The sequence below is a fragment of the Arvicanthis niloticus genome, chromosome 1, assembly GCF_011762505.2.
Source record: "Arvicanthis niloticus isolate mArvNil1 chromosome 1, mArvNil1.pat.X, whole genome shotgun sequence".
In the NCBI taxonomy this organism is placed as follows: domain Eukaryota; kingdom Metazoa; phylum Chordata; class Mammalia; order Rodentia; family Muridae; genus Arvicanthis; species Arvicanthis niloticus.
The window spans coordinates 68,395,057-68,409,056 of record NC_047658.1 but is presented as its reverse complement, the minus strand read 5'-3'; the positions used below and the strand labels follow the sequence as shown (position 1 = coordinate 68,409,056).

The following is a 14,000-nucleotide window of genomic DNA, read 5'->3' as shown; positions in this document are numbered from 1 at the left end:
CCCTTGCTTGTTGTTGAGATGGAGTCTCACTACTGTGCCCCCACTAGTCTCCAAATTCTGGGCTCAATTGAGCTTGCCTCAGTCTTCCACTATCTGGATGTATAAGAGCACCTTGTTCTTGATCTATTTTTCATCTTTAAGTTAGTAACATACTTCCTTGATCATGCACCTATAGACAAACCTTGGGATCTGACAGATTTTAAGATCAGCTTGTTACTTCTAGATCTTTTACTGTTTGTATAAATTATAGGAATTTATATAAAGGAAGCCCCATGAATCCCATGTCTTTGCCTCCCAGCAATGAGATTACAAGCTTGTGCTGCTGTCTCCAGCTTTTACATGGGTGCCAGGGATTGAACTCAGGTCCTCATGCTTGAGATGCAAGCTGCTTTCTGACTAAGCCATCTTCTCAGCCCCTCAACTAGATCATTTTCTAAAGTGCTTCTAAACCCCTAGAGTCCTTTACCCTAATTATGTTGTAGCAGAAGTAGGAATTTCAGAGCACTGTTATTTTAGGACTTGTAATTCCTGTTACTTCATTATATGTTTGACTGCAGAAATAACTGGTTTATTCAGGATTGATTCTATTTATCCTAGGAGATTTATAATTCATGTCTGTGGCTCTCTATGTTTAGACTTTGTAATTAACTCACTTACATTTTTCTACAACTTGTATTTCTAGGCTTCATAGAGCCCAGTGTGCAATTAAACAGACTCAGGTAACTGTTCAGAGAATTGGAAAGGAAATTGAAGAAAAACTAAGACTCACATCGTCAAGCAATGAGCTGGTAGGTTTTTGTATAAGTACCTGTTCAAACTCCTTGTTTTCTTCAAGTGATTATCATATTATTCTTGGAAAAAGTATCTAGACGCTACTACTAATGCTGCTAATGGTGTTGCATTCGGATGGCTGCTGGCGTGTTTGAAATGTTAGAAATCAAAGGTCCCATCTGCTAATAACGTAAGGTAAATGGGCCACATTCTATTAGATGAAACCTGAGATATAATTACTTGAAAGATGACTAGCAGACTGTTTTATTAACATCTTATAAATGTGAACTTCAAGCATGAAAGGTACAGTGAGTGACCAATAGCTGCCAGGACAGGGAAGGGGGAAAGAAGGTCAGTGGACTAATGTACTTGAAGAAAGCATTTGGGTTGGTATTGATGGCTCAGCTGCTAAGACCCCTGCCCCCAAGCCTAACACCTGAGTGCAGTCCCTGGGATTCCTGGGGCAGAAGGAAGGAGCTTACCCACTCCTATAAGCTGTTCTCTGACTTCCAAGACATATACACATACAAATACTAAACCAATAAATAAATAAACAAACAAATAAATGTAAAAAACCCATTTCATTGGTGTATATACATAGTGCTGGCTTCAATGAAGATGTTTTTTTTGTTTTTGTTTTTGTTTTTTTTTTTTACAGTTTAATTTGTACTCTGATTATATTCACCCAGGATGAATTCACTTTAAAAAGAAGGATTTTAAAATTAATAGGATCAATTGTAAGAGTCTGATTTGTGAAGTGTTTGCCTTTAGAGAGATGTGGGTTGGGTGAGGCATTCCAAAGAAACCATGCCCTCAGTGGGGATGGACAGATCTTGGGTCTTCATAGAGTCTGGTGCTTTATTATGCTCTTCCTCAGAGGGAAAGAATGGCAGATTTGAAATGACTGTTCTGTCCCTAGAAGTCAAGTGTGCACACTAAATCACACGTTTTTTCAAATGAAGCCATGTGACTTTGAACAGCTTTCCTTTTTTGTTTGTTTGTTTGTTTTTTGAGACAGGGTTTCTCTGTGTAGTTCTGGCTGTCCTGGAACTCACTCTATAGACCAGGCTGGCCTCTAACTCAGAAATCCGCCTGCCTCTGCCCCCCAAGTGCTGGGATTAAAGGCGTGCGCCACCACTGCCCGGCTTTGAACAGCTTTCAAAGTGCTGTGGGTTAGAAAAATACTTGCCATGATGTCCCAGGAATTGTTTGCCCCCAGGGACTGTTACCTCCCATATGCAGCCTTTTTCCACTGTGGCTTGCACATGCTTATCTAAAGGCGCCTCTTACACGGAAGGGTTGTCCACAGTCTCAGGCCTCTGGAACTGTGGGAGGCAGGCGTGTATGCAGCTACCTATGCACATGCCCTCTCCTGGGACCTAAGTAACTAAATATATCCGTTCGCCTTGTAGAGATTTGCTGACATTGGCAGTTGAATTTCACCTGCACACTCGCTCATGCTCTACCTGGCAGGTAGCAGGTGTCCAGAGGTACCCAAGTAGCAGCAGGAGCTGTTTGTTTCTTCATAGCACTTGCCTTGTCTATGGAAAATCCTCCACGCTAGAGAAATGGCTATCTTTTGTGTTATAACTTAGGATCAATACAGGCCTAATTCCAGGCCAGGAGTACATTATAGAGGGGTGGTGGTGGTGGGGGAGAGCATCAGATTTTAATCTCTGTAATGCACAAAATACTGCATTTTGTCTGGGGAGAACTTGCTAGGTTTTATTTTTCTTTTTTTCCTCTCCCAGGCAAAACTGGGAAATGACTTGGTTCATTAAGTGACTACATGTGCTTTGTCTCATTGTGGAAACTTGTATTCTTAATCCTGTTTTTCTAAAACATGAGTGGTGACATACAGGGTAAGGTGATAGAATGTGTGAGCTGCCGAGGTTAGGTTCAGAGGTTCACTGTGTGTTTTTATGCTGCCTAGTTAACACAGAAGGAAGTCAAGGGAGTTTTGAACTGGAAGTGAACCTAGAAATCATATAGTTCCATAACAACCCACTGGAAACCACACCTCCATCCCTATCCTGCTTGGTTTTTCTCTGTAGTATTTATTACCATCTAATGTGATATCTATTTAATATATTTGTGTCTCTCTAAACTCTATGGGAATTGAGATCCCAATGTGTCCCTGCAACCCCGTTCTCCTGCTTCCTTTGGTCTCTTCACCTTCCCTCCCCCTCCCTCCCTCCCTCCCTCCCTCCCTCCCTCCCTCCCTCCCTCCCTCCCTACCTTCCTTCTCTTTTGATTCTAGACAAAGGTTTGACTCATAGAAGATGTAAAGTGTATATTAAGTGCTTATTGAATTTAAGAATGAATCCACGGGGCTGGAGAGACGGATCAGCAGTTGAAGGGCTTGCTGCTCTTCCAGAGGACCGGAGTTCAGTTCCCAGGACTTATGTGGAGTGACTCACAGCTGCCTATAACTCAAGCTCCAGAGGACTGATGGCCTCCATGGCCTTCTGAACACATGAGGAATACATACACGTATGGATACACAAATGTACATACAAATAAAAGTTAAAAACAAAAGAGAATGTATCCAACATGATGGCTCGTTAGAATAAGACAGGAAACCATAGTTTACTTTGTAACATATTAGAAATAGTTACCTCCCTTTGTAATTTGGTCCAGTGTAAGTATAGAGGAAAAAAGTATGGCATATTTGATGCTAAAACCAACCATTTACCTGCCTCAAACTTCTTCTTAAGGAGCCTCAAGTACTTACCTGTTCAGAGATACCAGATTTATAGCCGAAGCCTTGGTGTCTTCTCATATGACATCCATGCCCAGCATGAACGGTGATACAAAACTGTATTTCCTAGGAAATGTCTGGTGTAATGTGCTTACACACTCAGAAACCTGAGTCAGGATAATTGTCATATGTCTGAGGCCAGCCTAGGCTACTTAGTGAGTTTAAGGCCAGCCTGGGATACATAGCTAACCCTTTCTAAAATGAGTAAACATATAATAAATAGTGTGTCAGATTGACTCTTGTGACTTTTGCCATCTTCTGGTATTCTTTCCCTTGTGGTGCTGTGGTCCAGTTCATCTTGCATTTGCCCTGTGCTAGCCCTGTCTTCAGCCATCTCTCACCAGGATCCGGCTCCTTAGGTTGGCTGACAGTCTTTAGAAACAAGATCTGGTTGCTGTGCGTGCTGGGATATTGGGGGTGCTCATTGCTTCTAAAGCCCTGTCAGTATGCATAGCTATCTCTGTATGAATGTGTACCTATCTATATTAAAATAAACATGAGTTCATACTAATGTTGGCCATTCTAATGCCACAGTGTTTATTCTGGGTTTCTCATTCATTTTATTTATTTGCAGAATCTTTTTCTGATAGTGAGAAATCTGGCTTTCATTAAGTATAATGTATTTATCTGTTAAGTCCTGGCATATGTGTAAAGTGGTTCCGATTTCATTTTCCATTTGTTTTGTTATTATAATTATTAGTGTATATTAGATCTCTGTATTAATGGACTTCACTGTGACATTTCCACATATACACATATCATGCTCTCATCATATCTATCCTCCCCCACACTCCCTCAGCCCCCTCCCCAGCTGCTTTGCCTGAGTACTCTCTCTACTAATTTTGGGTCATCTGTTAGGTTGTTTTTATTTTAGCTTTTGCTTATGAGAGAAAATATACAATACTCTTTTCCTGTTTTTAATTAGAACATTTTCATTCTTATTTGAAGGTTGTGTGTGTGTGTGTGTGTGTGTGTGTGTGTGTGTATGTGTGTGTATGTGTAAATGTTTTTGCCTGCATATGTGTCTGTGTACTGCATGTGTGCCTGTTGCCTATGGAAGACAGAAGAGGGCATCAGATCCCTGGAACTGGAGAGGTACATAAAATTGTGAACCACCGTGTGGGTGTTGAGACTCAACCTTAGCTCTTCTGGAAGAGCAGCCAGTACTTTAACTGCTAACCTGTCTTTCCAGTCGTTATTAATAATATAAATATATTATAAATAAATATATAACATTATTAATTACATATTATATAAGTATATAGTACATAATATAGTTATGCATGAAATAAAGATATATATACATATATATGTATATTTATTTCTATACACAGGTTCTTTTCCTTACATGTACATGAAAAATATGTTCTTTAAGTCTGTGACATGGAGTTTTTAAAAAATCATTGTTTTAAAGATTATTTTTTGTTTTATATATATATATATGAATGTTTTACCTGCATGTGTATACACATATGCATGTGTGGTGTTATACATGCATACACATGTATTGCCATTGGAAGTCAGAAGAGGACTTTGGGAACCCTGGGACTAAAGTTACAGGTACTTGTGAGCCATCTGATGTGGGTGCTGGGAACATAACTCAGGTCCTCTGCAAGAGCCGGGTGTGCTCTTAACCATTGTGTCATCTCTCCAGCCTGTTCGTTGTTGCTCCTCTTCTTAATGGTATTTAAAAAGCAAAAAAATTAAAGTTCAGTGAAATCTAATCTATTTGTATATATGTGGGTGCTTGCATGCATACCTGTGCATGTGTGTGTGGATGACAGTGTGGGGGAAGCAGGAGAACTGCCACAGGTGTTCTTCTACAGGAGCCTCTACCTTGGTTTGGGTTTGTTTTCTGGCAGGATCTCACTATGTAGCCCTGATTGGCTGTGAGCTTTCTATGTAGACCAGGCTGTCCTCAAACTTACAGAGATGCACCCTCCTATGCCTCCTGAGTGCTGGCGTTGAAGGCAGGGTCTATCACTCGAGCATCGAGCTCACCAATCAAGCTTGGCTGGCCAGCCTCTCTCCTCAGTGCATCAGCTGCAAATGTGTGCCAGTGGTTACCACACCCAGCTTTAGCTCTGGTTTTTACATGAGTTCTGGGAATCAAACTCAGGTCCTCATGCTTGCACGGTAAGCACTTCACCAACTGAGCAATCTCCCCAGTCCTCTGATGGTTTGTTTCATTCATTCTTATTTTTCCTTTTGTTTCAAGTCTTTTTTTGTAGTCTTTATAAGAATCATCAGCTTAGTTCAAAATCCCAGACATTTTCTGGTGTTGTTTTCTAGAAGTTTTAGCGTTTGGGGCTTTATGTTTATATCTCTGATTCATTTCAAGTTATTATTTTTGTCCTGGGTGAAGAAAGAGTAAAAGCTTTTCCCCAAACTGATGTTCAGTTGACAGAACAGTATTTGGTGAACAGCTTTTCCTTCCCTATTAATTACCCTGACATGTTTGTCTAAAGTCAGCTGACCAGATGCACATGCATCTGTTTTGTCTCCGTCTCACAGACCTGTCTGCTTATCTTCCCCAGCTGTTACTGTAGGTTTGTCAAGAAAGCCAGGTAGGGCAAATACTCTAAACTTTTTTAAAAGTTCCTCTTTCTTTCTTTCTTTCTTTCTTTCTTTCTTTCTTTCTTTCTTTCTTTTTTTTTTTATTCCCCATAGGTTCTTTATGTTGCCAAATGAATTTTAAAACTACTCAGTTTCTACCAAGGAGAGCCTGTTGGAATTTTAAGTAAGGTTTTGTGGAGAATTACGTCTTAACAATATTGAGGTCTCTAGTCTATGAACATGGCATTTATGTCTTATATAGACTTTTCTTTAATTCTCTGAATAATGTCTTCAACCCTCTTTGGTAAAGAGTCTTAAGTTTTTGTGGGAGTTGGGCAAGCACAAGCATCATGCCAAGTTCAGCCAGGTGTGGTAGTGTGCCCCACAAAGCCAGGCCAGAGGGAAAAACAGTTCATGCTTCCATTAAATGCAGTATTAACAATCATTTGTTCTGGCTTTAGGGTATTCCTCTTCCTAGTCTCTGGGATTTTATCATGAATGGATATTAAATTTGGAGGAATTAAATTTGGGGAAATTTAAGACAGGAGGATCAGGAGTTTAAGGTTAGCCTAGTCCAAATAGAAAGGCTTGTTTCCAAAAACTCAGTAATAATTAGAGTAATGCCTTTTGAATTTTCATTTGTTATTTGTCTGAGTAGTATATATGCTATTCATTCTGATTTATTTCTACTTTAGTTTTATTCTGTAGTTAATGATCTTCATTTTGTAGATTTCTTAAGAGTTTTTATGCAAACAATAGTATCTACAGATTTAGGTGGTAGGGAATTTTGTTGTTGCTATTGCTGTTTTTGAAACAAAGTTTTAATGTGTAGCCCAGGCTGCCTTCCAACTTGCAGCAATCCTCCTGCTTCAGCATCCTGAGTTACATCACAGACATGTAGCACTCCTTCCAGCTCATGTTTGAGGAATTCTAAATTCTCTGTTCATTTCAGCAGTGGGAACATCCATACAGAACAGAAGACACAGAGATTCCTGCCTGTGCCTAGTTGAGGAATAATGTTGTCCTTGCTTTATTAAGTATGACATTTGCAATGGTCTCTACTGGTTTAGGACTTAATTCGTCCTAGTTTCTGGGAGATTTTTAAAGTCATAAATGGTTTAAATGGTGTTCTACATATAGTGAAACAATCATGATTTCCTCATTAATTTAAAAATTATTAAAGTAAACTTGTTTTTTTGTTTCAGGTTTTAATTTTTTTTTTTTTTTGCAATACTGGTGATTGAGCATAAGCCCCCATATGTTATGTTACTTTTGCATTTCCACCGTAACCCTGAATTCATAACAGTGGGCAATCTGTTTGTATCGTGTTAGATTTGAGCTGGGGATGCGGTATTTGTTCTCACTCAGGACACTGAGGTGCGGTGGGACTTTGGTCTAGGGCAGGGCGGCCTCACACTGCCGGGCGCTCACTGTTTTTCTGTCTGCACTCTTGACTAGGAACTCCTTCAACTCCTTGTTAGAGTAGTCTGCTTTCCATCTCAGCATGTTTCTGAGTGGCTTTCAAGGATCTGGTCCTTTATCTGGTACTTTAACATGTGCTGGCTGCCAGTATGTTTGTCCTCTTTTCTAGAGAGCGAGTCACGTTCTGTGACTGTTCATGGGCTGAGCAGTATTGTGCAGCACCCTGGATGTTCTGAATGCAGTTTGTAGACTTGGAGGATTTGCTCTGAAAAACGTTTGGCTTTAGCTGGCAGTCCACCTGGTTAAACTTCATGCTCCAGTCAGCGTGGCTCCAGTTCCAGCTTCACCCTTATGCATGGGCAGCTCTACATTCATTTGTGCATGTGTGGCTTAGGGTTAAGTTTGAGAGTTCATTGAGTTTGAACAGAATTTGGGGTGCCCATTTCTATCTCCCCTTATTCTGGCATCTTTGTTTCCTGACTTCTGGTCTCTGCAAGTGGAGAGATGGTTGGCTTTTTGCTGGCTTCCAGAGCCACAGGCACAATCATAGACTAAGGAGAGAAAATTGTCTGTGTGTGCTGTGTACTTAAACCTCGACTTCTCCTTAAAACAGCATGCCATTGATCACTGTAGAAACTACAGTGGTATCTTCATAGACTTAGTTGATTAGAAGATCAGTTTGGTAGGTGTTCACTCTTATTTAGAAGCCAACCTTTTATATTTTATATAAATATATTTTATATTTATAAAGATATATAAGCTTTCTACCTACATATTGTACCTATGCCTGAGTTCTGATAGTACTACCGAGTCTGTGAAGTTAATAAGTTGGAGTAAATGTTTTCTAAGGAAGTGTTTTCTCTGTCTTAGTGATTGGCCTGTCCATGTGGAAGGGAGAAAAGCCACCTGTAAATGACATTTGGAAGCAATTTGGTGACTTTCACAGTCTGAGACTTTCTCCAGATTGTTAGTTACTCCACGTTGTGGGAAATGAGCACAGATAAGATAAACTATGCTGTAAATCACTAGTTCCTCAAATCTTTTGGTCTTAGGAACTTTTAATATGTTAAAAGTGGTGACAGTCTCTAAGAACCTGGCTATACTATTAATATTTATTATGTTAGAAATCAAATCTGAGAGCTCTGTTTATTTGTTTTTGTTTTTGCTTTTTGAGACAGGGTTTCTCTGTGTAGCCCTGCCTGTCCTGGAACTTACTCTGTACACCAGGCTGGATTCAAACTCTGAGATCTGCCTGCCTCTGCCTCTTAAGTGCTGGGTTCAAAGTTATTTTCTACTTAATTTTAAAGTATCAATAGCAAATCTATAATGTTAGTATAAAAGATTTTTATGAGAAGTGTTTTTCTTTTAAAAAGGAGATTCTGTTTTGGTTTTGTGACTGTAAAGATCGGTGAGATGGCTCACTGGGCACAGGCACTGTCCACAAGCCTGACGACTGACTTCCATTCCTTGACCCCACGTGCTGGAAGGAAAGAGTTGACTCCTATTGTCCTCTGACTTCACATGGGTGCCCTGATGCCTGCACACACATGAACACACACACACACGCTCATACATGCTCACACACACCTGCATGCACACACACAAATACATATAATAACTATTTCTGCAAGGCCTCCAGCAGCTCTTGTTTGGCAGTATATCCTTTGCAGTATTTAAGCAGACTATCATGCTTTATAGACAGAACCACAACCATGACAGGGGCCCAACTGCGCAGTGCGATTACACGTGTTTGAAACTTTGATTATCCCAGAGCCGTTTATTAGGAACTTGTGTCTGAGGGTTTTAAGCTCCAGATCTATGAGAAAATACTTGTTTGCTTATATTATTTTAGAACATATAATTTATAAACCAATCTGTCATTGTAAAATGAGTGTTTAATATTACCCATGATTTTTTAAAAGACACATAAATGGGAATGTATGCTTGCAAACATGCATGTCTGTGATTTCTGAGCGTTGTGTAAAATCTAATTAAAAGTGATAGATATATTGGGGTAGATGTGTGACATTAACTGTACTTGGAATGAAGAGAGGACTAGAGTGCAGCCCATAGAAGATACTTACATTAAGATCTTTGATCAGCTCGCTTTTGAAGTGTGAGCAAGGAAACAGAGCCATGCCAAAGGCAGGGTTTGTTTACTCCTCAAAAACAGGAGCCAGCGATTCTGGTTTGAGCAAATGGGTTTGTTTTTGTAAGTGGGCCAGCTTCCTCACATGGACCATAACACAAGCATGCCGTGCTCACACAATGCTGTGCTCACGAAATGTTGTGCTCACGCCTTCTCGTGTGAGCTCCGTATTTAGATAGACTGTGCTTTGGAATGAGAAAACATTCCCAGTGTGAGTGTGTACCCTGGAACAGAGCAAGTCATCCCATGAGCCAGGTTGTGCTTTCTGAAGAATGCTCTCTGCACAAAATATTTTTATGTTTTGTAAAAAAGAAAGGGGTTAAAGCAATTGAATACCTACATCTTTCTGGAAAACCTTACTTCTGAAGAGTTTTTTTTGTTTGTTTTTGTTGTTTTGTTTTGTTTTGTTTTATTTTTCCCCCTCAGTGGTGTCAAAGACCCAAAGGTTTCTGATCACACTAAAGAAAACACTACTAGGTTTGATTTGGTTCCTTTTTTTTTTTTTTTTAAATAGTAATAATAAGCTACCTCATTGACCCCTCAATTTCTTAAATTATAAAGCATATAACATAACATTTCTTAGTGATTAATCTTAGTGATTAGAAAATATTTATTGATTTCATGTATGGAGGGACATGTGCCATGGTGTTCACATGGTGTTCACATTCATAAATGTTTGCATTATTCAAAAATTCTATTTAGGAACATTGTTTTTAAGGGCATATTTCCTAGATTTTTCCAGCCTAATGTAATAGTGGTAGGAAACTAGGTTTTGTACTGATTCCTCGGCTGTGTCTGAAGTGGACTATTGTACCATCTATGTAGATTGATTGTTTCAGGGATGAAGAAGAAAACATTCTGGGTGAGAGTTGGTTGCTGCCAGGTGCTATCAACACAGTCACCCAGGATCGTTTTCCTCTCCCCTTGCTTTAAAAGAGCCATGCCGTGATGAACTGCACTCAATCCCCCTGTTTTCTTATCATCTAAATGTCAATTTTGAGAAATTTTTGACAGTTCTTTGCACATTTTGTTAACTTTTAGTTTATTAAATAAACGTATTTTTGTCTTATAATTTTAATTAGCTATTTAAACTTTTGGAAAAGACAAAACATCACCAGGTATAGCCAAATTACAATTTGATCAATATTTATATCACAGAAAATCACAAAAAGTATACTACTGATACCATGTGATAGAGGCCAACAAAGATACCTCCTTACAGTGAGTACGTGCTCACAGACAGCTGCACTGTGCGTCAGTTGACAGATTTGTAAATGGAGGCGAGTTCAGAGAATGTATTTGAATAAAAAGGAATTTACCCCCTTTTGCATGTGTCTGTGCGTGTGTGTATGCTATCCATATATATATGTATGCATGTTCACATGTGTGGGCTCGCACCTCACATGTATGTGTGAATGTTCACGTACATCAGAGGCCCAAGGGTGATACCAGGAATTGTCTTCTATCCTTCTCTATCTTTTCATTGCACCCAGAGCTCACCTATATGTTAGTCTAACCATCTCTGCTCCCCGTCTCTGCCGTCTGAGCAGCACAGCCCACCTGATATTACATGGGTACTGGAAAGCCAAACTCTAGGCTTTGCTGTAATTGCTTATAGTGCCATAGGCTGGTTTTTGTCTATTTAGGCTCTTCTGTGTCAACTGTCCCATCACCTGTCTTGTTAGTCCTTCTCCCTGTCCACATAGCCTCTCATTTCTTTTATGTCTTACTGCCTTGGTGAGGACTTGTCTGGTCTATGTGCATTAAGTAGAAACAGCAAAGGCAACTTCTTGTCTTGTTCTTGAATCTAGGGCTTAGTTCCTTACCATTAAGTATGATAGTAGGTGCCAGCTAAGGAAGTTTTCACTTATTTTTTGTTTCTGGAACTTGTGGGTCATAAATAGGTAGTGTGTTTTGTGGTATGTCTTTATTGTGTACATTTATCATATGTATACATTTATTGATATTCAGATGCCTTTGTTGGTTTGAAACATGGTGGATGTGCAATTACAGCTGTGACTTTATATTCATAAACTTACCTGTGATTTTATTTATTTAGAAAAAAGAAAGTGAATGTCTGCGATTAAAAATTTTGGTGCTTCGAAATGAACTGGAAAGACAGAAGAAAGCACTGGGCCGGGAGGTGGCCTTCCTGCATAAGCACCAGATGGCTCTGCAGGACAAAGGTGAGCAGTGCTGCCCATCAGCCTCCCTCCTCAGACTTCAGCCTCCTTCCTCAGACTGCGCTAGTGCCATATTTGGCTTTGTTTTGTTGTTGTTTGTTTGTTTTGAGACACGGTTCCTCTGTGTAGCCCTTTTGTAGTCTTGGAACTCACTTTGTAGACCAGGCTGGCTTCAAACTCAGAGATCCACCTGCCTCTGCCTCCTGAGTGCTGGGACTAAAGGCGTGCGCCACCATACCCAGCTTGATGATATTATTGGGTTTTTGTTTTGTTTTAAATTTTTAAAGTATTTTTGGAATATCTTGACATTGATATAATGCAAATACACGTGCGCACACACACACACACACACACACACACACACACACTTTTTACAAAGTGAACACCTGCTGCTCCCTGCCATTCACCATGATTCTCACTACACTACACTAACCAGGTACCTTCAATGAGACCAGAGTTTGCTTTTGCCTCACTATGCATTTTATAGTAGTCATGTATACACATTTTGCTAGCTTTTTCAGCATGTTTGTCTTACCTTCCTGTAATTATAATTGATTCTTAAAGCCAAGTAGAATTCCATTATGCAAATATGTATTTAGATGCTTTCAGTGTTGGTAATTTCCAGTTTGAAATTATTACGTTAGTCCTGCCATGCATGTTCTAGTGCCTGCTTCCTAATGGAGATTCCTGTAGAACTGCAGGATTGTAGGGTGGAAATTCTTCAGTTGTAATGGATGGTGTTTCAAGTTTTTCCAAAAACATCTTACATCTGCCTGGCCTCCATCTTCACCTGGCACCCTGGTGTGCAGCACTCAGTCTTTGTGTGGTGTGTGCAAGATGCCCTTGTAGTCCCGGGTTCCATTCTCACAAACGCCATCCTACACACTTAAAATGAGTCTTTTATTAGGTGTCAGCTGAAGTCTCTTAATTATTTATTAAATTTTTATACTGCCAGTTTCTGGAGTTCTCTGTTTATGGATATGGGTTTTTTTTGACATGCGTGTTAGGCACATATCCCCATCCTGTGGCTTTGACATGCATGTCAGGCACATGTCCCCCATTTTCTGTGGCTTTGACATGCATGTCAGGCACATGTCCCCCATCTTCTGTGGCTTTGACATGCATGTCAGGCACATGTCCCCTATCTTCTGTGGCTTTGACATGCATGTCAGGCACATGTCCCCCATCTTCTGTGGCTTTGACATGCATGTCAGGCACATGTCCCCCATCTTCTGTGGCTTTGACATGCATGTCAGGCACATGTCCCCCATCTTCTGTGGCTTTGACATGCATGTCAGGCACATGTCCCCCCATCTTCTGTGGCTTTGACATGCATGTCAGGCACATGTCCCCCATCTTCTGTGGCTTTGACATGCATGTCAGGCACATGTCCCCTATCTTCTGTGGCTTTGACATGCATGTCAGGCACATGTCCCCCATCTTCTGTGGCTTTGACATGCATGTCAGGCACATGTCCCCCATCTTCTGTGGCTTTGGCATGCATGTTAGGCACATGTCTCCCATCTTCTGTGGCTTTGACATGCATGTTAGGCACATGTCCCCCATCTTCTTTTACTTCTTTTACTGTTTTTCTTTCCACATTTATATCACCAGTTTATCTGAAGTGAGGTTTATGTGTCCCATGAGTTACAAGCGGCATCTGTTTTTCACAGACTGAGCACTGTAGCTCCACTTTCCTATGTGTCCACTGCCACGGCCTTGCTCAGGCCTGTGAAGGACCCTCTGCTCTGGGCCATCAGTCTACTTTTCAGCTTCTATTTTCCTTCTGTCATACTTTGTTTTGATGTCTGTTGAAATTCTTCAGTTTAATTGTTTTTCTTCCAAATCATCTTGGTTATTTTTGTTCTTTTTGCATTTTTATATGAATTTCTAGACAAAACAGAAAGCCTTGCTAGTAGTTTAATGGGACTTGATTGAATAGATCTGTCAGGATAGTTATGGGAAATAGAATCTTAAGGTTCTGTCTCCCACCCCAAGAAAACCCCATGTACCATTGTTTCTTAGATCTTAACAAAATACTGCTGAAACCATAATGCATGGGTCTTTGCTTAGTTGACTTTATTCCTATTTTCTGATGCTTTATGAGACTATTATAATTCTGTTTAAATTTTATTTTCTACTTGATGATAGTATATCA

The 14,000-nt window shown here is 40.0% G+C and overlaps 1 protein-coding gene across 5 annotated transcripts in view; it reads left to right on the top strand.

Moving 5' to 3' along the window:
- Uvrag (UV radiation resistance associated) overlaps positions 1-14,000 on the top strand; it is a 251,710-nt gene that overhangs the window by 120,162 nt on the left and 117,548 nt on the right. For all 5 annotated transcript variants that reach the window (XM_076938617.1, XM_076938594.1, XM_076938584.1 and 2 more), the window contains 2 exons: positions 683-788; positions 11,719-11,845. In XM_076938617.1, the coding sequence (XP_076794732.1) occupies positions 683-788; positions 11,719-11,845 (233 nt within the window). The remainder of the gene's footprint in view (positions 1-682; positions 789-11,718; positions 11,846-14,000) is intronic.